The sequence below is a fragment of the Trichinella spiralis genome (assembly GCF_000181795.1).
Source record: "Trichinella spiralis strain ISS 195 chromosome Unknown Scfld9, whole genome shotgun sequence".
NCBI classification, from domain to species: domain Eukaryota; kingdom Metazoa; phylum Nematoda; class Enoplea; order Trichinellida; family Trichinellidae; genus Trichinella; species Trichinella spiralis.
Window position 1 is genome coordinate 3751849 of NW_003526948.1, and position 24991 is coordinate 3776839.

A 24991-nucleotide genomic window follows, 5' to 3' on the forward strand; every position below is an offset into this window, starting at 1 on the left:
TTAAAATGCACAATTAAATGATGTTTATATTTATTTGCACAGTATCCAGTTCTTGTGAAAAGTGAATATATTATATAGTGAATTTTCAGAGATCAGTTCAGCAGTGTATTTTGTTTTAAAATCCATTTCAATTGTCAAATTTACCAGATTTTACAAGTTGAATAAATATTTTGTACGTTGCAACCTGTCAGTATGGATAATTTATTGTGGGCCAGTTTATTTTAACTGGACTTTGTGCGCTTTTCAAGATTGCAGGTTTTCTAAAACTGTTTTTCCACGCATCCCACTCAGCATGCGGATTTTAGCTACGGGTAGAAAACTTCAGTTGCTGGTCGAAGAGTTCATTATTTACAATTGACTGTTTGTGATTGTTGGAGATGTTTGCCAATGTGCATTAGGTTGAAAATTGCCAATTCACATTCAGTCAATTTCATTATAGTTTACGGTTTATTATGCAATAGATGCTTATCTGTTGAAAGATAATTTTGCGAAACAGAGAAATTTTCACGCAACTCTGCAAGAGCATTGTTCTTGAATTTGTGCTTATTAATTAATTAATATTTACATGACTGATCAACGCTTGACCAACTTGGACTACTTTACGGCTATTCGGATGGGGAATAAGTGAAATTTGAATAATTAAATACTAATAAATACTATTATAATAAATATTCAATAAGGGAACGTTAAAATTGAAAGTTCAAAAGATTGCCAGAATTTTGTTAGCATTGTTGTTTTAATTCTCCCAATTTATGCAAATGATCTTTTCACGTGGCATTTATTTTTGTCATGAATCACTGTAAAATAAGGTATTATTATTATTATTTCTTCATGTTGCGCCAATTTATCCAATGTCTGATGCTGTTGAGCAAAGTTGAAAAAAACGTGTTTGCTCAAGTAAAATGTAAAATGCGAACATTAAAAAGATTTTTTTGAATAAATTTTGATGAAGCTTTTTTTCTTTTTCAACATCACTTAGACGTAGTATTGTTATTATTATTATTCAAATGCTCTGCTCTTTCCTGATTTGTCATGATTTTTTTCCTTTTTCAAAAATCGACTGATTCAGCGAAATATATATTTTTTCCTTTTTGGTTGCTATTAGTATTTCTTCTGTTGAAAATGTTCTTCAATGCCATTATTCAAAGTGTAATTGTTGAAAATGCGTAATGCGATAGTTTTTCATTTCTGCGCAGTTATAATTTTAAATTTAAACATTCAACAGGAGGCACATTCTGACACCAATAGACCGCAGTTGCTTTATTGATGCTGGTGACGTATATTAAGATGATGGCTAGCGAAGCAAACCCTTCTCCCCCCCCCCCCTATCCAAAAAAAATAAAAGACCATCAACAACATTCTTCTAAGTTGTTATTTAAAAGAGCATACAATAGGATGCGATGATGACAGGGTTTCTGATTCATTGCAATTCTTTTATTATGATCATCACCAGGCATGTAGGTAGGCGTCTGGACGATGGCATTTTAACCTGATACCGGTCGTTGTTCTTCTGTTTCAACTTCTGTAGTATCTGGGTTGGTGTTGTCAGTACTTTTGCATGGAAAAAATGTTTCCAATAAATCGTGAACAATACTAAACGACCACTGTTCTTTTGTGTGACCTCTGTACAAAACCATTTACTGCAACATTGACATTAAATTATTCCGTTTGTGACTAATTTAAGAAGTTTCCGTCAAGGTAAAAAGCGGCAATATTGGATATATTTGTGGCTGGTGAAAAGGAAAATTTCCATTTTATCTTGAAACAGCAGTAGTGAACATTCATTTTTCAATCGACTTCTCTGATCAAGGTGAGTGAATGAAAATTACCTTTTAAAATGAAACAAAAAAATTGCGATTGTTCTTTTTTGCATTTTCCCAACTGTGCAATGTGCACCTTGGCTAATATGTTTTTGCTTCGCAAGTTGTAAAGAATAGGAAAAAGGTTAAACTTCACTTGCATGTATAGTACTGATATGATTATGATTATTATCATCACCATTGCTAGTGTTTTCCATCTAATGGGTGAAGATGAAATGAAAATTATTATTAGAACCTTCGCAACAACGCCAAACATACTGTGGCAACACGTGAGAAGTTCGATTAATTTCATTTTATTTTTTTGTTTGTCCACTAGTAGTATTTTATCCCGAAGCATTTTCGAAATACTGCTTGTCTGATTTTTGAAGCTCACACTGCTCAGCAGCAACAGCAGCTGCTGCTTCATCACATTGTTCAACTTTTGATCTTCAGACACTGAACACGTATGAATTGTGCAGAGATGGATGAAATGGAATAAATTCTTCTTTGAAAAATTGAAGAAAATTCAATCAATATTTTAAGAAGAAGAAGAAGAAGAAGTATATAGCATTATATAAATGAGCTTTCTACTTAATTTTTCTGATTTTCCAAAAGAGTTGACGTTTTCATAAAAAGCAAGAAAGCTTTTATAAAATGGAATTGTTGTTGTTAGAAGATTTGCACAACAATTTATTTTATTTTTCTTATTCATTCTATTTCTTTTCTGTTGATAGCTTTCATTGGAACATTGTCTGATTTTGTTTGAACACATGTTTCATCAACGAGAGAGCTCATGAGAATAGTAATGGTAGTAGTAGTAGTACTAGTAGTAGGAGTAGTAATATGTCTCGTATTATCCATTAGATCAGCAACCGGCAACAGAGGTAGGGGTAGTAGTGATTTTTGCATTTTGCCACTGGCTTATTAGATAAGCAGGCACGTGCACGCGCAAGAACGCACACACAGCTCTAGTATCGACTAGCAGGGGATGATTCACTTTTCAAATTGGCCAACTAAAGCAGTGCAAAGCAAAAGAGAGAAACTTTTGCAAATTTGAACAAGTGATCACATCGTTTCGTTCCACGTTGGCACTTATGGAGGATGAAGAATGTTGTTGGTTTGGTTTTTCTTTTTTTTTCACTTTTCTCTTAGACAAAATTAGCCGGAGAAATAATCCCAACGGCAAAGTAGTATTGATTTCAAATGGCTGATGTTGTTCTATTCGGACACACATCACTGGAAATAATCCAACTCGTCGGTGAATGCTGCTCTTGCGAAGCGGCAGGACCTCGAGTGAGTCTAGTTGTTCGTCGTCATTCAGCAAAACTGAGCTTCTAGTAAATTGTCTAATGAAAAAAAAAAAAGAAATTTCAACGTTCATCTGATGATCACTGTCACATTTGAATAAGTGGTGAGAACATTTTCCAGCCACAAATTTCCATCATCCAGTGCTTAATGTGAAATTAATGGATTGCTGTATAATTTTTGTTTAGCTCTGCAATTTTCAATGTAAAACTTGTTCCCTTATTTAGTTACTGATGTTGGGAATTATTATTATAGACTTTGCCAGTCACAGGAGATATTATTTCACATGTATATCTATCTGTGTGTGCGTGTGTACATATACGAATTATATTGTTTTTATTTGCAAAATTTGTCTTATGTGTATGAATGTGTGAAATGAATTACAATGAATAATTGTGACAATGATTCGTGTGATTCAGAATTAGAAAGTGATGGAATGATGGAAAATAGATAGAAATTGATAGATATATCGTTTGCGTTCATCAAGGTTGGTCTAGTGGAGCTGTGAAACGTATGATTCGGTTTTTTTTGTTGGCAGTTAGCTAGCTACATGATAACGCGAGCTGGTGGCAAAGAGAGGGAAAGCAAATAAGGAAGATGATTGATTTGCATTTTTCAGATCTATCTGTGAATATAATAACATGAGAAGTTGTAGTAAACTGATAAACATGTTTCAGGAAATAATAAAGGAAATGTTGTCTGTTAGTCCAATTAATTGAACTTCCTTCTGCCTCTCCAGGCAAATGTGACCTTGCATGTTCATGTTCTTTGAGAACAAAGAAGCGGTTGCCTCTCTCTTCAGTGACCTAGCTTGGCAGTGTGGAGCCTGTTCTGCGGCTTGTTTCTACGTGAAAGCTTATTTTTCAATCACTTTAAAGTATCCAAGCCGGTGGTAAATACTGTTCATTTGTTTACCAGTAAATAGCAAATCAAGCTGCATAGTCAGCCTTCAAATTGCAAGTAATGTTGCAAGTAGGTCAGTTAGCTACTATACGATGTCGATAAATGAGGAAGATAAATGCTATTTGTGCAAGATATTGTCTTTCATGTATTGTCTCTTCTACAGCATACCTGTGAGAAAGTGTGAAATTTTGCTAAAAAAGCATTGTTTAGTCGATTTGGAAACTTTGTAGAAAATTTTCAAACTGGCGACTTCAACTGCAACTGTAATGCATTATGATGTATAATTTATGGCATGCAGTTTGGGAAATTGGTCACATCATTGAAGGTACATTATATTATGATTCAATTTGTGTCAATTCGGATCAGTTCTTCAGTAACAGATGACACATGCAGTGAGTGATAGGCGAATGGGATAGTATTATTGTTTGCTGACTTGGGTTTTTGTTCAGTATTGAATTTACGGCAAGTTTTGACTAGCAATTTTACTTTTGAGGAGACTATTTTGGCAAGATCGAAGAAGAAGCAGCAGCGGCAGCAGCTCTGTTATTGAAAGTAATCAAGTTGAACAATAGTAATAATAATAGTTCGTTGTTCGTCATTTTTTCCTTTGTAATATTCGATTACTATTTTCTTCAGCTCTACAATTTAATAATTTCTTTTTTGTTTAGCAATAATAGCACCAAGAAAAATGATGATGTTTTTGAGGAGTTCGAATTTGTTTCTTTTTTTTTCAAAATTTTAAAAGTTATTTTTGTCGCATGCTGTTCAGTAGAATGCTTGTAATAAGACAAAGTCTTTGTGTGTAGATAATTAGATAATTTCAAACCGCACCGCACAGCTGGTGAAATTTTACCATCGATTTGCCGTAACTATGTAAATGAAAGGATTAGTGAAAAGTCCACATGTTTTTGTAAGTCGGATGTACTGAAATAAATTGCCCTTTACTAAGCTTATATATATATATATATATATATATATATACTGTAATGTATGAATTTTTTTTGAAAAATTTCACTAGCAAATAAGAATAAGAATAAGATAGAATTTTTTAATTCTTGTCACCACTGCTGTATTAGTGCAGTTATTATCATTATTATTGTAGTAGTAGTTGTTGAAATTTTAACATACAGTACAAATTTTTGAAAATAATAATCAAGCATGTGCATTGTAATTTAAATAATGTTGGTTTAAGGAAGATTTTATGGAAATTTCTATCTATTCTTCTTTTTCTTTTTTCCTCTGCTGAAATTAGCCAACTTAATTTGTTGTCCAGGGCTGATTCTGCTTTAGTGAACGCCGCTAATCATGCAGCTGCGTATGATTTATCGATTTTCAAAGTGTAACTGAGATAGTGGAGAGTTTTGCAATTCAACGTTCTTTCGATGCAACTTCTTCTTTTACATATATATATATTTCTATGTATATGTTTATTTTTGATTTTATTCTTCTCTTACTTTCAAAAGCAACAATTGCATGATATATCAGTTTGGAATTGTTTTACTTGAAAATATCACAAATGAAATTCCATATGAATTTATGCGGTATTTTTGTATTCCAACTGTTTTTGTTTTCTTATTTTTCCCACATGTAGGCTTTGGAAAATTCTGCTCATTAACATTGTAAGTTATTAGTTGGGAATAGCTAAACAAGAGGTGAAACTTGAGTATAAATTACAATTCATATTTTACTTTGAATTTCTTTTTCTTTCACGCACAGAGCAACATATTTTTCACATTCTCCTGTTATTTATTCAATGTTTAGACAACAAAGTGTAAAATTTAATTATTATTTATTGAAATATTGTTTATTTGTTTGTTTTTTTATTTCACGTAATAAAGTATAATAATTTGACAATGAAAAAGCGAGCGATGATGATTCTAGTTGTGAAAATGTTTGCTCAGAGAGCTTACATTTCATTTACATAATAACACCATAGGAAAAATGTAAATGTTACGAAATTTCATCTAGAATAATAATAATAATGATAATGATAATGATAACAATGATCTTATCATTAATCATTGTTTGTGCCTCTACGAATAAGTGATGCCAAATTGAATGAAATTGAATTTTGTTGGTGCATATGGTAAAATTATTCGCTTGAAAGAAAGTTTATCCATTTTATTGTAGGTTACTTTTTAATGTTGTAATTGTGTACCAAGAGCTTTGAAATAAGGGAAGTGTTTTCTTTGCCGGCATTTGTTTATTGCATTGGGGTTAAGTAGAAGCGTGCTTCAATGCAGACGACGTCGACGACGATGATGATACGCGAATACATGTACATGTATATGTATATGTATATGTATATGTATATGTATATGCATATGTATATTTAGACGGGTTGAAAGTAAGCAGCTGTGATGATTACTCATTTATTGCCGCCAACAATGAGCCTTTCGGGCACATTTTCACAATGGTAGTAAGTGGGTAGCTGATGCATTGATTCATTCTTTTCCAAGAATGAAATGATGAAAAATAGTTGTTGTTTTTTGATTGTTTGAATGTCTTTTTTCATTGTTTTTTGTGTTACGTTGTTATTGCGTATACTGTTAATTTTTTGTTCTTTATTGGTGTAGTTTTGAAGTAATTTTTTTGTTCATTTGTTTCATCCATTTATTATAATTATAACGAAATGAAAATTATACAGTGTTCTAGTCTACTGTGCTTCCTTGAGGAGCCGGTGAATTTCCAGAGTTGACTATGGAAATGGTCATCCTAGGTGGCGCTCTCTGTTGGTCACTTGCTGTTGGTCGGGCCTGTTGGCCATCGGCTAAATGGAATATTGCAGTGCAAATATTCGGCATCAATCAGTCGATTTGTTCAACGGGCGACGAAAATGTTGTTGCGCTCATAAGCCGTCATTTGAAAGCAATCCACGCCTTTTCCCTCTTTCTCTCTCTCTCAGTCTCGTCGTGCTAAAATAAGACCGCTTGCTCTGTTAAATTGCTCGAACTGAAAGTTGTGTTGAACTGAAAACAGCAAACAAACAACCAAACTGATATCAAAATGGAAAAATAACAACAGTACAATTTTTGGGTAGCCAAGACAGTTCCATTTCAGTTTTCCACTCAGATGAGGAGCTGTTTGTACCTGTGAAAAACCAGCTAACTGACTAGCCGTGTTGAGATGCTTGCAAGCGAGTCGAGATCGTTGTTTATTAATTAATTTTGTATTTTTTTTATCGCGACATTTTTTTGTGAATTCAGCTTACAAGTTTTGCTTCGTTTTTATGCCTCATTTTGCGTTTCATTTTTGTTCTTATTTGAACTGTTGATTATTTCAGGAAATTGGCAGGGCATCGCTGCATTTGCAGTAGAAAATATACAGATCCGGAGTTGACAACTTCATTTCTGTAAAAGATATGGCTGATAAAAAAGGTGCTGCCGTTAACGAGACCGACGATGTTGTGCGCGACACTAAAGCTGATGAGCAGAATATTTCTGACAAAGATCAAATGGAAAGTAAGTGGTGATTTTTTTTAACTTATCAAAGCAAAAACCAAAAAAACTTGCAAGCTATGGAAATATGCATATATTTGCATGGAAATTTTAAAAGATGGACATTGTTGTTGGAACAGTAAAACTTCAAGTAGTAGTAGCAGCAGCAGCAGCAATTCAAGTTGTAGTAGTAGTAGTTAGTAGTAGTAGTAGTAGCAGTAGCAGTATTCTCCCGAGAAACGATTGCTAACGTGGTAGGATGCTTCAGTTGGCGTGCTTAATTAATATTTGAAGTGGTTTGTCACTTTGCGTAGGTGTTGTTAAAGCGAGCATTCTGCAAACTAAGCCGTGGCCATGGTTGCATTACTTCGACCAAAGTGTTCCATTTGAGCTTGTTAAATAATTGACTGTCTGTCTGTTTGTCACTCGACAAGCAGCTTCTTCACTTTCTTTATTCATTATTTGCTGTTTGGGCTACAAGTTGTAAATTTATTCAAAAAGCAAACATTATTTCCACTATACAACAATATGCGTCGACGCATTTGCTTTTTACATCAATTTTTTTGGTTTTTCTTCCGTGCAGCAGCGCATAAGCTGCGTACAGGATACTGTAAATGAACAATTTCAACTGGAAAGGGAATTTCACTCTGGAGAGCAGTGTAAATATAGAATAAATTAAGAAATTCCGTTCCTTCTTCCACCCACTAGTATAATTTAAAATTGGAAGGGTGGGAATGAGATATATTGTTTTTTGAGTAGTGTCAGTGAAACGAAAAACAAAGTAATTTTTACCCTACTCTTTGTTGCGAATTGCCTGGAAAATGCTTCCCATTTGAATTGTCAATGTATCCTTATCTCGCATTTATAGTATTACCAGTTTTTGTTATGCATTGATTGAATATCATGCTGACATTTGAAATTATAAACTGAGCTTTTTTATAACAAAGTACCCAGCTGTTGTTTTTGATTTAAATAAGAGATATTGAATAAAAAAAGAGAAAAAGTCAGCTGAAATTTGAAAAGTTTTTTCGATTTCCATGATCATTTGTGGAAGAATGTTTGCGAAAATGGCTACGATTCTTCGCTTGTTGGAAAGCTGAATTTTGCAGCGCCGGAAATGTTTGGATTTGTTTACCCTTTGCTCTGCTATATATCTGTGAAATTGCAATTCATTTGGCTATTTTTCAATTTAGTAGTAGCCGTTGAATTGTCAAAATTAGGATTGCCGATCAAGCTGCACCGAAAAGCAATCGTCAGATTTTTTTTATGACAAAGAATTGTTGCAAGATGGACAAGGCGATGAAAATATGACGCATGATTGAACAGAAGATGATGATTAATTTAATTATTTTCAACTCTTCGCTTCAAATGAATGGCGGCAGAAATTGTAAAATAATCATACTACGTATTAGTTTTTGTTAAGATAGAATGCGGCATATTGTTTGGTGCTTCTTTTCGAAATGAATCACTGCTAATTGGTTGTTTTTACTATTAGAAGTTTATAGTCATTGCTTTTTGTTCATTTCTGAAAATTTTCCCATCCACCATTTGATAATGTACTTTGATTTTGTCAAGGTATTGTCGCTACAGGGCTGCGAATTTCAAGTACCGAAAGTGGTGAGCACTGGTATAGAGGTATCGGTAGAGAATGCTTTGAACACAACATATTATTACTTAAGCTACCTCGAAATAACGGGAGGAAATTATTACTTTTATTTTTCATTAAAACTGTCGGAAGTAGTCGAAAATAGTTCCATTATTAATTTGCTCCTGTTTTATTTATGACTTTATGTGAGCTAAGATAACGAGATTACGAATATATTTATTGTTTTTTTTGAAAATTGGTAAAATTCATTTTTATTCATTATTCACATGACTAATGCCATATGGTAAGTATGAGCATATTTTTTTTGTTGATGTCAAAAAGGTGCAGCTTCAACGTTTGTGTTTTTCAAAGAGACTGACAGAGAGGTAATTGCATTTGCATGCTTGGCAAAGATTAATGGCTGACTTTTTGTTTGTCGAGGATGTAAATTTTCATACTGAAAGTTCCATCAGTACAGTGGAAGCCCCATGGACAGAAATGATTATTCTTCTTGTATCTGCCGGTTGGTTGAAATTGCTAATCAAGTAAATATTGCAACATTGCCTCTACAAAGAAGATTATTGTTCATGTGTTGCATGTGAGCGTTTGCACATATGACTAGAAGTATATAAAGCCAGTAAGGCAAAATGTAAAAAAGAAATAAAGGTGAATAAAGTATATAAAAATAACTATAGCTGATGAGCTGCAGTTTTGTCTTGTGCGTTTAATGCCTTGGCAAAAAAAATATTTGAAAAATTTCCTTTTTTTGATGTGAAAAGACAAAGTTCTACCCCCAGTATGTGTCGAATTCTTGTCTTAGTTTTATTATGACAGCTTCAGTTTGAAGAAAGCATCACCAGCTGACCATGATCGATCCTGAACGTTACATAATTGCTATTGTTGATTTATTTGATAAGAAATTTTGTTAACCGCTTTCTGCTCTTTTTCTATTTTTCTTTTTCCCTTTTCCAATACGGTTGCAGTACTGAGCTTTGTTTAATTTGCCTTTTTGGATTTTGCATTAGGCTTTATAGATTGTATGCACCCGCGGATCTGCTTGCTTTGGTTGTTGTTCGATTGTTGTTGATGATGATGACGTTGTTCAGCAAGGTTATAATTGCATGTATTAATATTTCATGAAATTCAACAAGTGAAAAGTTCAACTTCAGCTATTTTCTTCATCATCAATTGATTAACTAACTAATGATTCATTCATTCTAATTTACACACGCATGATAGTTTTTTTTTGCTTGAAGTTTTGCAATTTCAACCTATTGGCAGAACAGTTTCAGAGCTACAGTGCATTGTCTGTGTCAGTGTTGAGTAATTAACATTTTTTTGCATTGCAAATTTCACGCGTTGAATGAGCGACAACAAGCATGTGTGTAGCATAGCAGTTGTCTGCTTTTTCATTTCAATCGATTGACAACTATTTGAAATTGGAAAAAATTTCAACTTTATGCAAACAAAGAATATTATCTCATTAGGCGGACTGCGGTGCAGTTTTTTTGGGTGCATTCGTTTTAGCAACTGAACTGCTTGTGTTCTTCTTGATCAACTTGCTCAGGGAATGCGGAATCACAAAGCGTATTGCGCGATTTGTTTTGCTTTGAATGGCAATTAGGCTACAAGATTTGCTCTCATTATTATTATTTCGAAGCTTGAAAATAAATAATTGTCACAGACTTTATATAATAATAATCAGCGTTTGTTGAGTTTCTGTGAATGCACAGTTTTCAGTTGAAATTTTCTAACTTCATCCAATACATAAGAAGAAGGTAATATAAATTTGCTCGCTGCGTCATTTGCATCGTAGAAGCAAGGTTTTTGAGATTTCCTTGTAGTTCAACCGGAAATACTGCCTGACGCTGCTAATTTATATTACATGTTGATGTGCTTTTCTAGGTCGGCGATCAGATATTGTTTGGTTTGGAACTGGAATCCATCTACCGTACGACAATGATAAAGCTAAAGAGCATATTCCATTAGAGGTAGAGATATTGGTTTTATTATTTTTTAATTAACATTATCGGTGACTTGGATATTTGTTATTAGAAGCAACAATAGGATCTTTAATTATCACTACACGGATGTAACACTTTGTTCATTTGATCGATCATTCGAATTATAAATTTCATAATCAGTGTAACGTACTCGAATTTCATGTAAGAAAATTTCACGAAACAATTACTTTCGTAAATAGAATGTAAAAATTAGCAAAGCATCTATCGTAATGAAGGTTAAAAGTGTAGATTACGTAGTTGTTCTTTGTTCAAGTTTTAAAATATGCAATAAAATTTTTTATGCAATTTTAAAATAAAACTGCATAAAAAATTTGCGGATTTGCACCGCCAAAAAGATAAATGCTATTTTGAGACCCTAGTGTGTATGTATGTTGTGGATCTGCAGGTTCAGTGCAAGGTTGTTTCCACTTATGAGCTTTCACACTACAACAGCAGTGGTAACGATTTAACCAAACTGGGAGGCTAAATAATCGCGCTACTAATACTAAGATGAAAAAGATAAAAGCATTCGGATGAACGGAAAGGAAGCGCTGCGATCGGGAAGTTCGCTTACGACAGCACCGGTCACGTGATTTCAAACGCTTGATCCGGAACTGATCAACTGGCCCGGACATGCCAAGCAGTGCAGAATTTCTGCTTTTATGCTAGCACAGTCCAACACTGCGCGAGAATAGCGCATTTAATTTGAGTAAATACGTAATGCGTGAAGCTACTATAGTCAGAATGTTTTTTTGATATTACTGTATCATTTTATGAATTTGTGTAACATTTTTTTGCATCATTAAATAACATTAGTGGTTGACAAATTTTGAATACTTTTTTTCTTCAAAAACTTTGAAGATGTTTTTACTATTTTATGACGACGAGATCGTATTTATTATAAGTTCAATGCCGCATGAATTGGATTTAACAATTATAGTTTTTTTGGAATTTTTTTTGGAAAGTAAAAAATAAATAAAATTTATTTTACTCTTCAGAGACGACAAAGACGCCGTCGTCCTACGTTGCTTGTTTCAAAAGATTCAGATCGAATGACGCCAGTTGAAGAAGACAGAATTGTGATGGGTATGGCAATTGAAGAGAGGCATCTTCTTCTGCATATAGCAGTTTTATTCTTTTTTTTGGCTTTATGTTTAGCGCCTTCCGCGCGTGTGCAACAGCTGCTTAATCAACAGAAAAACGGTGACAATTTGGAATGGCAACCATCGCATTCACTGTTTACTGAAATGGAATTTCTGTACGGCACTGGCCCTAACCAAGAATGGCGAGAAACTGCTCGGTTAGTAATTTATCAAGTGTTGTCTTCTCTTAGATGAATTCGATGATATTTTACATGTGGAGAGCGTGGTATTTTGAAATGTTTGTTCTTAAAAAATATAGAATAGAATGAGGATGGAAAACCGGGATGGAGTTGATTTGAAATTACACTGGGATTAAAGATGGGCTTTAAAGTTAGCAAACGGTTGGTTGTAATCTGTAATCTGATGACTGGTGACTTTGTCTTTATTATTTTCTTACGTTCTGCGTCAGGTATTTTAAAAATTTTCAGTATGTGTGTGTGCAGTTGAGAATTAATCATGTATCTGTATGCAATTTTGAAAAGTATTGCTTATATAGTTGGGTGAAATATGAAGAAGATGTGGAAGAAGGGGGTAATCGTTGGTCAAAACCGCATGTCGCTACTCTGTCTCTGCATTCTTTGTTCGAGTTGCGTTCTTGTTTGATGAACGGTGTTGTGATTTTGGATGTCGAAGCTACTGAATTGGAGACTGTAATCGGTATGGGATGATGACGACTTCACTTTTCATTGTTTAATTTATTGAAACCTTTTTTAAGAATATACAATTAGTACACTTCTGTCAGAAGGTTTGCTGAAACAGTCAGCAGTGAACACCGTCCGGGAAGCTCTTCTGAGCAAGCATAAACATCAATATGAACAGAATAAGGCACACAAAGAAGGTATGAGCTCTGGGCAAAGCTTTTTACAAACTGTGCGTTCAATTGCGGATATTGGACGTTCCTTGTCACACGCTAAAAGCATGACTCCGACTGTTGTGGAATCTTCGGCCGTATCTCAAATTCCGGCTCCCGTCTCACCTACCGCTTTGAACGTACCAGACACTGGTAAACGTGACTTGTTGAAATGTTATTTGAGGGAACAACGTTTTTGAAAATGGTGTTTTTCAGGTTTGAACAAGCTTTCAGGAACGGCTCTTTCTGCCAAGCAAGGATCACGCGTTATGGATGGTAGTGACATCACTGCGAAGGTAGAAATTTCACTTTTTACTGTACTGATTAGCAAAATAATCATGATAAAAGTTGAACAAATGTTGTTTCAAATGCATTACATGCGGTATATTTGTGTGAAAGTTAGCCAACTTGCATAGCTGAGATGCTAAGCGTTTTTGATAATTTTTGAGATTCGCCAGTACTTGATCAGTTGACCAATTTTTGTTCTTTTTAAGGGCAATTATCATTTGTATAAGAAGTTGCCACGAGGAGCAGAAGCTTCGAATGTCTTGGTTGGTCAATTGAGCAGTTTGGATAATTACATTTCTGCATTTATCCGGTTGAATAAAGCGTGTCATTTTAACAATTTGACTGAAGTATATAGTTTCAGTTTAAGTAGTTGATGAACTGTTATTTATTTGCAGTTTTATAATTTGTCATAAATTACAGGTACCCGTGCCAACTAGATTTATGTTCATTTTGCTCGGTCCTGAAGGGCACAAGCTGAAATATCGAGAAATTGGACGTGCAATATCAACACTGATGTCAGACGAAGTATCCGCAAACAGCAGGCCTACTGTGGTGCTGATTAAGGCTTACAATGTTGTTTAATTTAAGGTTTTCTGCGACGTCGCCTACCAGGCTAGGAATCGTGAAGATCTTTTGGATGGGATAGATGAATTTTTAGAACAAGTGATCGTTCTACCGCCCGGTGAATGGGATCCAAAAATAAGAATTGAGCCTCCTACGTCTGTCCCATCGCAGGTTATATGCATTTTGCTAAATGAACATCAATTGTAGAATGATAAAATTATTTTACAGGAAGCACGCAAAAAGTTGGTACCGAAAAAGGAAGATGCACATGGTTCTCAGAATAATAATATTGATGATGACATCTCTGGTGGCCATGGGCAAGATATTGCATTAAAACGAACTCATAAGTAAGCAATTATTATTGCTTTTCGAATTCTTTTATCACTATTCTTTATAAGTAATAATGATAATGATATAATATAATATAATATAATATAATACTTATTTCAAGATTGTACAATTGTTATTGTTTGTTAATTAACCAATTCATAATCATATTCTTCATCGTATTCTTTTCATGATCATGATCTGTGTGTGATTGCACGAAATTTGTAGTTTGTTGAACATATTCATATTTTTCAGACTTTTTGGTGGTTTGATGGCAGATATTAAGAGAAAAATTCCATGGTATGCTTCTGATTTTAAAGTAAGAACATAGAATGCAATTTATCTGCCCATCGTATGAATGAAAATTTTTTATTTTTCAACTATAAGGACGCTTTCAACTTGCAATGCGTTGCAGCCTTTCTATACATGTACTTTGCCATGCTAGCACCGATTGTCACTTTTGGTGGCTTGCTTGAAGAGGCTACTGACAGAAACTTAGTATGTATTGAAAACTGTTTTTCTTTCACCATGAATAATTAATCACACTTCAAGCAAGGTTTTTTTTAATAATTTTATAAAAACATATTTTGATTTCAGGCAGCAATAGAAAACTTATTTAGTGGTGCCATTTGTGGAACGTTATATTCGTTGTTTGCCGGTCAGCCGCTGACTATGATCGGTTCAACGGGTCCAGTTCTCATATTTGAAAGAGTTGTGTTTGATTTATGCAAGTGAGTTTTCGCGTGTTTCTTCGCATAAAATTTCAACACGGATCATCTGTACAATGTTGTTGACTTGAATTGAGGATGGTGTTTCAGATGCATCTATCAGCGATAGCAATATTAGATAATGATTCAGTTGGGAAGTTTGTGAACTGAAGTTTAAATTGTTAACTTATTATATTTTTACTTTGGCAATTTGAAATTTCTAAACTAATCTGTTTATATATATATATATAATACTGTCTGTAGAAAAGCTTCACTCGACTTTCTCAGCGTTCGTTTTTGGATCAATACTTGGAGTGGCGTTATACTGGTCATAATTGTAGCCTTTGATGCATCAGCGATGGTCTCCTACATTACTCGTTTTACCGAAGAAAGCTTTTCTGCATTGATATCATTTATTTTCATTTATGAATCAATTGCAAAGCTGATCAAAATTTTACAAAACGCTCGTATTATTAAATGGAATCCGGTATGTATTTATGTTTCTTAAAAAAATTTTTTTTGTATTTGTGCTATTTGTATATTTATTTATATATTTAATCAATTAAATATAATTAAATATATACAATTATAATGTATATATTTAATCTGCAGATGCAGCATTTTAAGAAATTTGCTAGGCTAATTATTTTTGATTTGTTTTTATTGAGAATTTTACAACGATATATGATGTTTCAGCTTTCTGCCACTGGTGTAGGTGGAAATTGCAGTTGTTCTGGGAAGCCAGTTGAATCTGCGTTCATGGATGATGTGAAATCTATGATGTCTAGACGTCGAATGAACGCATCCAGTTGGCTATTTCATCAACCAGACGAAAACATTTCATACATCGATTGGGATAACGTACCTCTGGAGCACTGTGAATATTTGAATGGTCAACTAACTGGTGATTCTTGTTACTATATGTTAGATGTTTTTTTGATGTCTCTTGTGCTGTTGGCCGGTACGTTTACGATTGCAATGGTGCTCAAGCGTGGTCGAAATAGTTCCTATTTTCCTACATCGGTTAGTACAATTGAAACAGTAATGACAGCAATTTTATACACAATTCAGTTTCGCTTTTTTTAATTAGGTTCGAACAATTTTGAGCGATTTTGCCGTTTTCATAGCAATTTCGTTGATGATTTTATTGGACTATTTCGTTGGTTTGCAAACCCCGAAATTATACGTGCCTGAAAACTTTTCAGTATATATATATATTTTTTTTAATATATATGACAATTTTTTGAAAAGGAAAGTTCCTTATTTACAACTGATTCATGTGAATTTGTTTCAGCCAACATTGGAAAGTCGTGGCTGGATAGTGCATCCACTACCAGATCCGTCAACTTGGTGGATCATACCACTTGGCATTGCGCCTGCAGTTCTACTTTGCATCTTGTTGTTCATGGATCATCAGATTACAGTTGTCATTGTCAATCGAAAAGAAAACAAACTGAAGAAAGGATGTGGCTATCATCTTGATCTGCTTCTTATCGCAACTGTATGTTTTATCACCGCTTTTATGGGATTGCCAATATTCGTGGCCGCAACTGTCATGTCCGTCAGCCATGTCAATGCACTTCGTGTGGAATCTGAATGTCGAGCTCCGGGCGAGAAGCCAAAATTTATCGGCGTTCGGTAATAGGAAAAGTAGACTAATTACTACTGGAAGCTGAATTAATTATTTCGTTTTCTCTTCTTTAGAGAACAGCGCGTTACTGGCACACTGGTATTCTTATTTATAGGATTTTCAACGCTGATGACATCCATACTTAAAGTACGATCCTCTTCTTGCTATACGATATTCTTTTTTCAATATTATCTTTGTCTTCAGCACATCCCAATGCCAGTTTTGTATGGTGTATTCTTGTACATGGGTGTCTCATCTTTGAGCGGTGTGCAAATGGTCGATCGATTGCTTTTGTTGTTTATGCCGATGAAATATCAACCGGATTACATTTACTTACGCCATGTACCAATTCGCCGTGTTCATCTTTTTACATTTTTTCAAATTACCTGTTTTATTATCATGTGCGTGGTGAAAGAGGTTGAAGTAACTTCAGTTGCGTTTCCACTTATGGTAATTCATTTTCTGGTTGGTTTTATCCATTGCTTAACTTGATTATGTGTATGCGATTTTTGCAGCTTGTGGTGTTGGTTGCTATTCGCAAACTTTTGGAATATGTGTTCACAGAGAAAGAGCTGAAACTTCTCGATGACCAGATGCCGGAGATAACACTGCGTAAACGTGAAGATGCAAAGAAAAAACGACAGGTATGTAAAATTAAAATTAGAATCACTAGATTCGGTGACCACTGCGCATCAGTTAATAGATGTTGTTGTGTGACTCTAAGAGCAGTTTTATTTAATCCTTTTCCAGAAGGAACAGCAAGAAGAGGCGAATAAATTGGTCCCAGTGCAGACGACAAGCAACCTACACATACCCCTTTCATCCGGACACGTGATGAGCATTCCGCTTGAATCGTTGAATCCAGAGGAGAAAGTAAATTTATCCGAAGAAGTGAACAGATCAGGCCTTTGGAAGCACATTGCTTCGTATTCTGATATGACGAAGTATGCATTTTTGCTGCTATGCCTAAGTAGATTTCAGATTAGAACAAACAGTTTATAAAATTATAAAATAAGCTTTTGTTCTTTTTATACAGTTTTTTTTAAAAAATAGCTTGTGATAATTGTTCACATAAAAGTCAATGAGTTACCTCCCTTCATCAGCGACCGCAGCATATTCAAATGAGTGCTTATATATTAAAGCAACATGTTTTTTATTGAAGGAATATGAAAAAGACGAAGATAAACGATCAGAAAGAGTTGAAGACTTTTGCAGAGGAAGAGGATGACAGTGAGGCGATTACGATATCTTTTGACAGAGCTGAAGAAACTCCGTCAACAGAGAAGAAGCCACTTTTGAATGATGCAGAACCCCCTAATGAGAATGATGAAATGAGTCGAATGTAGTATGAAAAGGTTGGTTTTGTACAGTATTCGAACGATTATTTAATTTGCTCTGGTTTCATCTTGACCATCCATTATTCTATGTAACAACTGTGTAACGAACGGCCATCACAATCGCTCTTACTGTTTCCTCTGTGACACTGTTCTTCTCTTTGGACGTCATACTTATTTATTATATATACCCACAAATACAAATATTCATCCTATATTACGCATTTTACGCTATTTTTTCCATCTTATTCTACTACTGTATCCAATCTTTTTGTGCGCTGAATGTGCAACTATTCAGTTATCAGACTAGACATATTTCAGTTGGTTAGTTTGTTTGTTTGTTGTATACTGCGTTATACGATGTATTATTTTTTATTTCTTTCTTGTGAGAGAAAAAGAATTTAAGAGATCTGATCGGTTACAGTTGAAATTGTCGTTCCGAAGCTGTGCGGTCTTTATTATACAATCAGTTTTATCTCATTTTATTGCAATTAAATCTGTTATTTTTCATAATCAGGACTTGTTTTGTTGATAGCATGCTTATTAAATGATGAAAAAAGTTATTTTCGTAAAATGTATGAAATTATGTAAATTTTTATCGAACAACAAATTTTGCAACCGATGTAATTAATAATGTCTTTCTTGTATTTTTGTATTAAAACATTTTTCGCCAGAGTGCCTGCCAGATTTTAGTTCTTTGAAAACTCATAAAAATAATTGAATTTACTTTTCAAACATTTTTTATAAAGTATATTATAATATGACTTCGAGATTGTTTTTGAACAATTTGAAACGGTCAATCAACACAAAGAGTTAAATAAATGTATTAATTAATTATTGAGTTAAAAGCATTTTATGCAAAAGCAACTACTGATGATGCACAAAACATCAGTGCCATTTGCCTTGTTCTTGCATGTTTAAATTATTCAGTTAACAGCTGAAACTAGCCAACTAGCTGCTTGCAACAAGAAACGAAAAACGAATTGTTCTTTTTTTTCCTCAAAACACGCAAAAGAAGTAGTACGTTGTCAGTTTCCAATTTGCTGTTTAATACAAATCGATTAGTAATAAATATTAATTTATCAAAATGAACATTATTTAAGCATTAAATTGTTATTGTTCAGTGTTTTTCGCAAAGTAGATATTTTTTAGTACTTACTTTAAAGAATACTGTAGTCATACTGTAGTCACAGACGATGAATTTTACGTGTGATCTTATTCATTCAAATGTTCTCGCGTTTCAGTGAAAGGCTGTTGTTATAGCATTTATTATTATAACAATAACAGGTTCCAACAATTTTGAAAGTAACTTTGTTCAGGCTACTTGTTTTCAGCAGTGTATGACTGTTGTGGTCTTTGTTTCGTCAGCGTAATTACTTTTGTCACATTGATAAATGATTATGATTTTTTTCCAATGAACTTATAATTTATTTCTTTTTCAAGTGAAAAAAATCCACTTTTCAATAAATGTTTCAAGTGTAAAAAGTTGATTTATGAAATTTGATAAATGATCTGAAATGAACTCGTTTCAGGTTGAACAGCTGAAAGTGTAGCCTTATCAGTGGATCAATCGCTGGTGGTGGGCTTTGATTTGAATTGTTGTGCAGCACAGTGTGCGAAAATTCGCATCATGCAACAACGGGCTTTTGCTCGCCGATTGACTAAGTAAATGTTGTTCATCTGTGGTATTTTGGACTCCACCAACTGAGAATTTGCATTTTCAGATTGCATGCTTCTGACGTACGTCGACAAGTTGCCTCGAGTTATCCTCAAAAAGCTGAATCAACTTCCTCGTCAAATCGTACATCGTTGACAAATTTTGTAAGTTGACTTGAAAAATTTTTTTCCTTTCCAACGAAATGGCTTTGCTCCAACGGTGTTACTGGTCAATTTTGCATTCTGTAGCCAAATGTTTATGATGTCGTCGACCCAGTTGATTTCGAAGAGTACGTCTCGCAGTTGAAGGCTAGCGTTTATGAGCATGGCTGGAATGTGCGCGTCAGCTTTGCCGATTTTCCACCAAATGACATTGAATTGAAAACAATTCCCAAAAATGAAGCTTTCACACAACGAGCTCTTCTCCATGCTAATTTGTAAGCGAATTCTTTTTTCTCTCATAACTTGTAATTTTTAAGATATTTTTCTCAAGATTTTATTCAGTTTTTAAACTTTTTTATTTTATTGAATATTTAAGATTTTTTTTTTAAATTAATAATGAAATAGGCCAAGTGATTTTCTGAATTATAACTTTAAATAATTTTAAGCGAGATTATTTATGTTCGTATTGAACAAACGATCTCATGCTGATCATTTTTTAGTTACTTTTTTCGGATATTTAGTTTAGCTCCTATTTTTATTTTTGCATTTGGTCTACATTGTTGATTATTTTTCATCTAATATTGTGCATGTTTTCAAAGTGAAAACTTTCTGAAGTCACAATTTCACACTGTGCACGTGAAAGCGTGTGAACAGTGATTTGCTCAAAGGCTGAAGTTGGCGTTTTCATCATTCAGATGAGCTGTCAATAGTTGGTTGCATTGGTCTGTTTGAGTTGTGCATTATTTGATTGTAAATATTCGCTAAGGGTAATTTAGAATGTTTTATTTACCTCTATTACGGTGTATTTGTATTAGTGGAATTTAATTTGGATGGTCATTTGGTTAGATATTTTAACAAGTCATTTAATGCATGTTTACGCTTAAAATTCAGGTGTTTTTTTGTATTATGTAATGTTTGGAAATAATTTTTGCAATGTTTTTCACTGCTCTTAGGGAGAAATTGGAAAATCCAGTGAAAGATATACTGGCCGCTTATTCTGCCGATTACGTGGTCGTTTTACGACGGTAATGTGTTGTTCATTTGTCAATTGCAGTTCTTTTTTGTACATTTGAAAATATTATAATTTTGTATGAAGCAAAATAAAGAGAGATTTACATAGCATTAAAGTTGAGTGAATTGTTTGCTTAGGTATGAGAACTTTTCTACTGGAGAATTGTACAAGAAGAATCAAAGTGAACGATTGGCGTCGGTGAAATTTGGTCCGACTCAGATTTATGAAGTGGATTTGGATTCCATCGCACCGGATGTACGTTGAAAAAATTTTTTAATATGATGAAAATGGTTATTTTTCGTCAAATCAGGATTCTGTGAGAACTTCTTGTGTTTCGTTCGTATCCGGCTCAGAGGTGTGCAGCGCCGGCACCAGACGTTCCTGGTCGAGCAGTGCCAGTGATCTGCAAGTCGACTGCGATTTGTTCATTCCTGGTTATTTGTGAACATTTTTTTCCCATTTGCTGTTCTTACACTGGTCATTGTAGGTATTATTCAGAGGCGGCCGTTGAGTGAATTGGATGCTTTGAATGACACTTTAAGGCAGAAACAACGTCAGAGCGTCGTATTTTCTCCATCCATGTTACCACCAGAGGTTTGTGTGTTGAAACTTTTTGCAGTATGTTATTTTTTTTTGCTTTGTTTGAAGGAAGAAATGATCGAGCTTCGGTATATTCCACCAATTCCGGCCGAACCGCAGGCGCATAAGTTGATCGTTTCTGTTCTTTCGTTGAAGTGAGTTTGTTGGCCAGTTATGTAAATTTGCTGGAAAGAAGAGCTAATCTCGTTTTTCGTTGTAAACGTTTGCAGATTAGAACCAGAATTCGAGCCCATCTTTGGCAGTATGTGGCTGTTCGATGCGGACAAAAAGAGACGGGTACATTGTGATTGGAGAGTTTTTCCATTTTGAAATTCAGTTTTCAAACGTTGCTTATTCTGGTCTTCTTTTTTGAGGTATCTGAGAATTTCTACTTTGACAACAATTCCGAAGAGATGCGAGCTCTGCTTCGGCGCAGCACCCCCTATCAGGATGCCAGCACTTGTTGCATGTCGGCTTTGTTCAAAATTACATGTCCATCGCCAGATTTATTTCTCGTCATACGGGTAATTTTGCATTTTCATCTTCTCTGTTGTTGTATGTGTAATTTTCAATTCATTTAGTTGGAAAAAGTTCTACAACCTGGCGATATAAATGACGCTGTTGATCCATATTTAAAAGAGGACAAGGTAAAAAAAATTTCTTTTTTCAAATGTATGCATATATATATATATATATATATATACATATACATTTATTTATTTATGAATGGAGATGGAATGGAGATTCTTTTTCAGAACAAAGAAAAATTAACCGCCAATGCTGTAGAATATTGTGATCGTTTGGGTCAGTACAGGATGGCGCTTGCTTGGAGTGCGGTGGATTTGTCCAAAATTATCGGCAGTGCTTCAACACTGGAAAGGGGTTGTACAAGCGCAACTGGTCAAAATTACGAATGCCACGTCAGCGATTCAGACAGCACACTCTCTTCTGGAACACTTGGTCAGTGCACAGTTGATCTCATGTTTGTTTTATGGATTTATTATTTATTAATTTTTTTTGAAAAAATACATTTACAGGTGAATGCGTATCACAGAAAACAATGCGCAAATCTGCATCGGGTAGCGTTTCAAGAAGCACCCCAGTGCGCACTAGTTGGCGGCGTTCAGTGAAAAATAATGACGATCCACTCGAAATGGACTCATTCAAGCCACTGATTGTGACCGTTAATAATTTTTTTAAGCAGGTAATAATTTAAGATTTTTCTCTTTTTGTTTCAAGCGTTTTTTGAAGTGGGATCGAATAATTTCTCTTTTTTGATTTGTCTCTCAGGAAGAGGATCGACTGACTGATGATGATTTGGCTAAGTATCTTTGTGAAATTCGTAAACCGTCATCGGCAATCAAACGGCTGAAATGCATCGGCGGTGTGATGAAAATTGACGTCAGTCCGTGTTTGGAAGATTTAGAAAATACACTCAGTCCTGAATTGAATCCCCTCGAGCCGTACAATGCGACCAAGCCGCCGGCTTATAAAGAAATTTTGGAATTTCCATTGAAACAAATATTCGCTCCTAATCTCTTTTACAGGTATTCTGTGTAATATTGTGTTTTTGTTCAATAGGTTTTGAACAAACTCTCTTTATTCAATTTATTATAATTTTTGTAGAAATATGCTGTTCATATATCCAAAGTCGGTTAATTTTTCCAGCAGATCCGGCGTAGCGAGAAATATTGCGGTTAAAGTTCAATTGATTCGTGCTGCTGATCCTCCACTGATGGTAATTTGATGATGAAACTGACTTATTTATTCAGTTCATCATTTTTTAAAACTGAACTTTTTTACTTTAAAATAGTATTTAATTATTTCACTGTGTTTAGGCATTTTTTGGCAAATCAAGTTGTCCTGAGATGCAAAATTACGCCTTCACCATTGTCAATTATCATAATAAGTAAATTGTTTGTGTTAATTAATTTTTCAGATTGATCGATTTTTGCTTTCATTCAGATCACCACAGTTTTATGATGAAATTAAAGTTAAACTTCCAGTCGATCTCTCCGACAGTCATCATCTGTTGTTCACATTTTACCACGTCAGCTGCCGCCAAAAGTCCACTTCGGATAATCCCGAATCGGCCGTACCTGTTGGCTATTCTGTAAGATGATTTGGTCTCTTTGTTTTCGACCATTTCAAAATTTGTTTTTTTCCCCAGTGGCTTCCACTTGTCGCGAACGGTCAATTGCCCAGCGGTGACATCAGTTTGCCAGTGTCGTTGGATGCTCTGCCGACGAGTTATTACTATTTGTCTCCAGAAGTATGCGCTGTTTTTTCTCATTGTTGCTTTTTCCAATGACATTGATGAATTTGTTGTAATTGGTCAGGTGAATTTGCCAAATATCAAATGGCTGGACAATCATCGTCATTCATTTTTCATTCGACTCAGGCCAGTGACTACCGTATTCACTGAGGTGAGAGTTGAAAATTCGTGGTCGGTCTTTGTTGAATGAAAATGTTATTCCCATTTCATTTCAGGATAGTCATATTGACAACTTTTTCACCCTGTATCGACAGTTGAAAACCAACAGCGCAGCAATGTCTGAAACAGACGTGCACAACATCATCCGCAGCATGACCAAAGCTAGACCGGAGTCTCTGGTCAAATTTTTGTACATAATTTTGAACAAGCTGTTCAATTTGATGCTGTTCACGTCGTCAGGCTATTCTCCGTTTGGTATGTTGTTTGCAAAGTGGATAGCGGAATATAAGACTTCTGTTGCTGTTGTTTAGTTTCAGTGTCGAGCGTGTGTTTCGAAATGATCGGTCAGCTGGTGAAGATCATATCCAAATTGGTGGACGTCTCTTGCGACCAACACGACCGCAGTTCACTGTTAGCCGCCTACATCAAATACGGACGCCTGTGCACTGGTGGGAAAGGCGTTGTGAATTTGTTGTCGTTGATGACCGAACGTGAGAATATGTTTTTTCCCTTGCAGGCGTCGACGGCGAAGAAGAAGCGTCGGCCAAGTCGACCGCCGGGCCAGGTCGTAGTAATTACTACGTGGACCAGCAGCAGGAGGAGAGCAGCTTGGCGCACCGTTCGCCGAGTCACAACGACCTCGTCGACGTGATACGTGAGTTGTGGACTTGTGTAAAAATTGATTGGGGTTCCATTTTTGAAATAAAATTTATATAATTCAGGCGGTTTTGAAAAGTCCTCCTCTTGTCGGTCGACGTTCGACAGTGCCGGCGTTGCGCACCGGCAGGGATCATCGCTGGCCACCGCCGGCCAAGTTGGCAAACAGTTGCACGAAGAGATCACCATGCAGTGGCTGGCAAGCGTGGGACCGTCGCGTGAAATGGCCTGCGCCAATTCGTGGTTCTTTTTGGAAATTTTGGTATTTGTTGTTTTGTTGTTTCCAAATTCAGAGGGGTAGGGGGAGGGGGAGGGGGAGGAGAAATGTTTTAATTGTTCTCTGCTTGTTCCAGTCGAAAAGCATTGCCGAATATCTGGCGGTGAACAAGCGCCTGTATTTGCCTCGCAAGATGCGCCTGCCTGAGCATTACTTGGACGAGCTGACCGCGTTGGTGTCGTTGTTGGTCGGCGAAATGCTGGGTCGAGTGGGCAAAGATTTCCACCAAGCCCGGCGGATCAACTGCAGCGTCGGCTTCTTCTTCGTCGACTTGTTGTCGCTGATCGACCGCACGTTCGTGTTCGGCTTGCTGCGCTTGTATTGGAAGAGCACCGCGACG

The 24991-nt window shown here is 35.3% G+C and overlaps 4 protein-coding genes across 4 annotated transcripts; 2 read left to right on the top strand and 2 right to left on the bottom strand.

Moving 5' to 3' along the window:
• Positions 1-750: 750 nt before the first annotated feature.
• On the bottom strand, positions 751-1637 carry Tsp_05500 (protein E6). The gene is made up of 2 exons (XM_003371810.1): positions 1490-1637; positions 751-797 (listed from the first exon to the last, which is right to left on the bottom strand). Exons 1-2 carry the CDS (start codon positions 1635-1637, stop codon positions 751-753), a joined length of 195 nt encoding a protein of 64 aa, XP_003371858.1.
• A 5644-nt stretch (positions 1638-7281) lies between these two features.
• On the bottom strand, positions 7282-7903 carry Tsp_05499 (hypothetical protein). Its single transcript, XM_003371811.1, has 2 exons — positions 7812-7903; positions 7282-7357 (listed from the first exon to the last, which is right to left on the bottom strand). Exons 1-2 carry the CDS (start codon positions 7901-7903, stop codon positions 7282-7284), a joined length of 168 nt encoding a protein of 55 aa, XP_003371859.1.
• A 1543-nt stretch (positions 7904-9446) lies between these two features.
• Positions 9447-11519, top strand: Tsp_05498 (hypothetical protein). Its single transcript, XM_003371812.1, has 5 exons — positions 9447-9574; positions 9877-9928; positions 10064-10139; positions 10935-11020; positions 11406-11519. Exons 1-5 carry the CDS (start codon positions 9447-9449, stop codon positions 11517-11519), a joined length of 456 nt encoding a protein of 151 aa, XP_003371860.1.
• A 795-nt stretch (positions 11520-12314) lies between these two features.
• On the top strand, positions 12315-24636 carry Tsp_05497 (putative anion exchange protein; the record flags this gene model as incomplete). The annotated part of the gene is made up of 32 exons (XM_003371813.1): positions 12315-12332; positions 12603-12831; positions 12890-13177; positions 13241-13320; positions 13519-13659; positions 13733-13864; positions 13901-14047; positions 14105-14223; positions 14459-14522; positions 14801-14934; positions 15199-15397; positions 15607-15933; positions 16205-16548; positions 16615-16687; positions 16745-16990; positions 17056-17184; positions 17291-17484; positions 17703-17882; positions 19599-19695; positions 19780-19967; positions 20842-20959; positions 21203-21298; positions 21353-21438; positions 21621-21807; positions 21865-21930; positions 22574-22830; positions 22910-23021; positions 23223-23396; positions 23554-23709; positions 23774-23972; positions 24035-24208; positions 24440-24636. Coding segments are annotated over exons 1-32 (5151 nt in total), but the record flags the coding sequence as incomplete, so codon positions are not given.
• Positions 24637-24991: the final 355 nt, after the last annotated feature.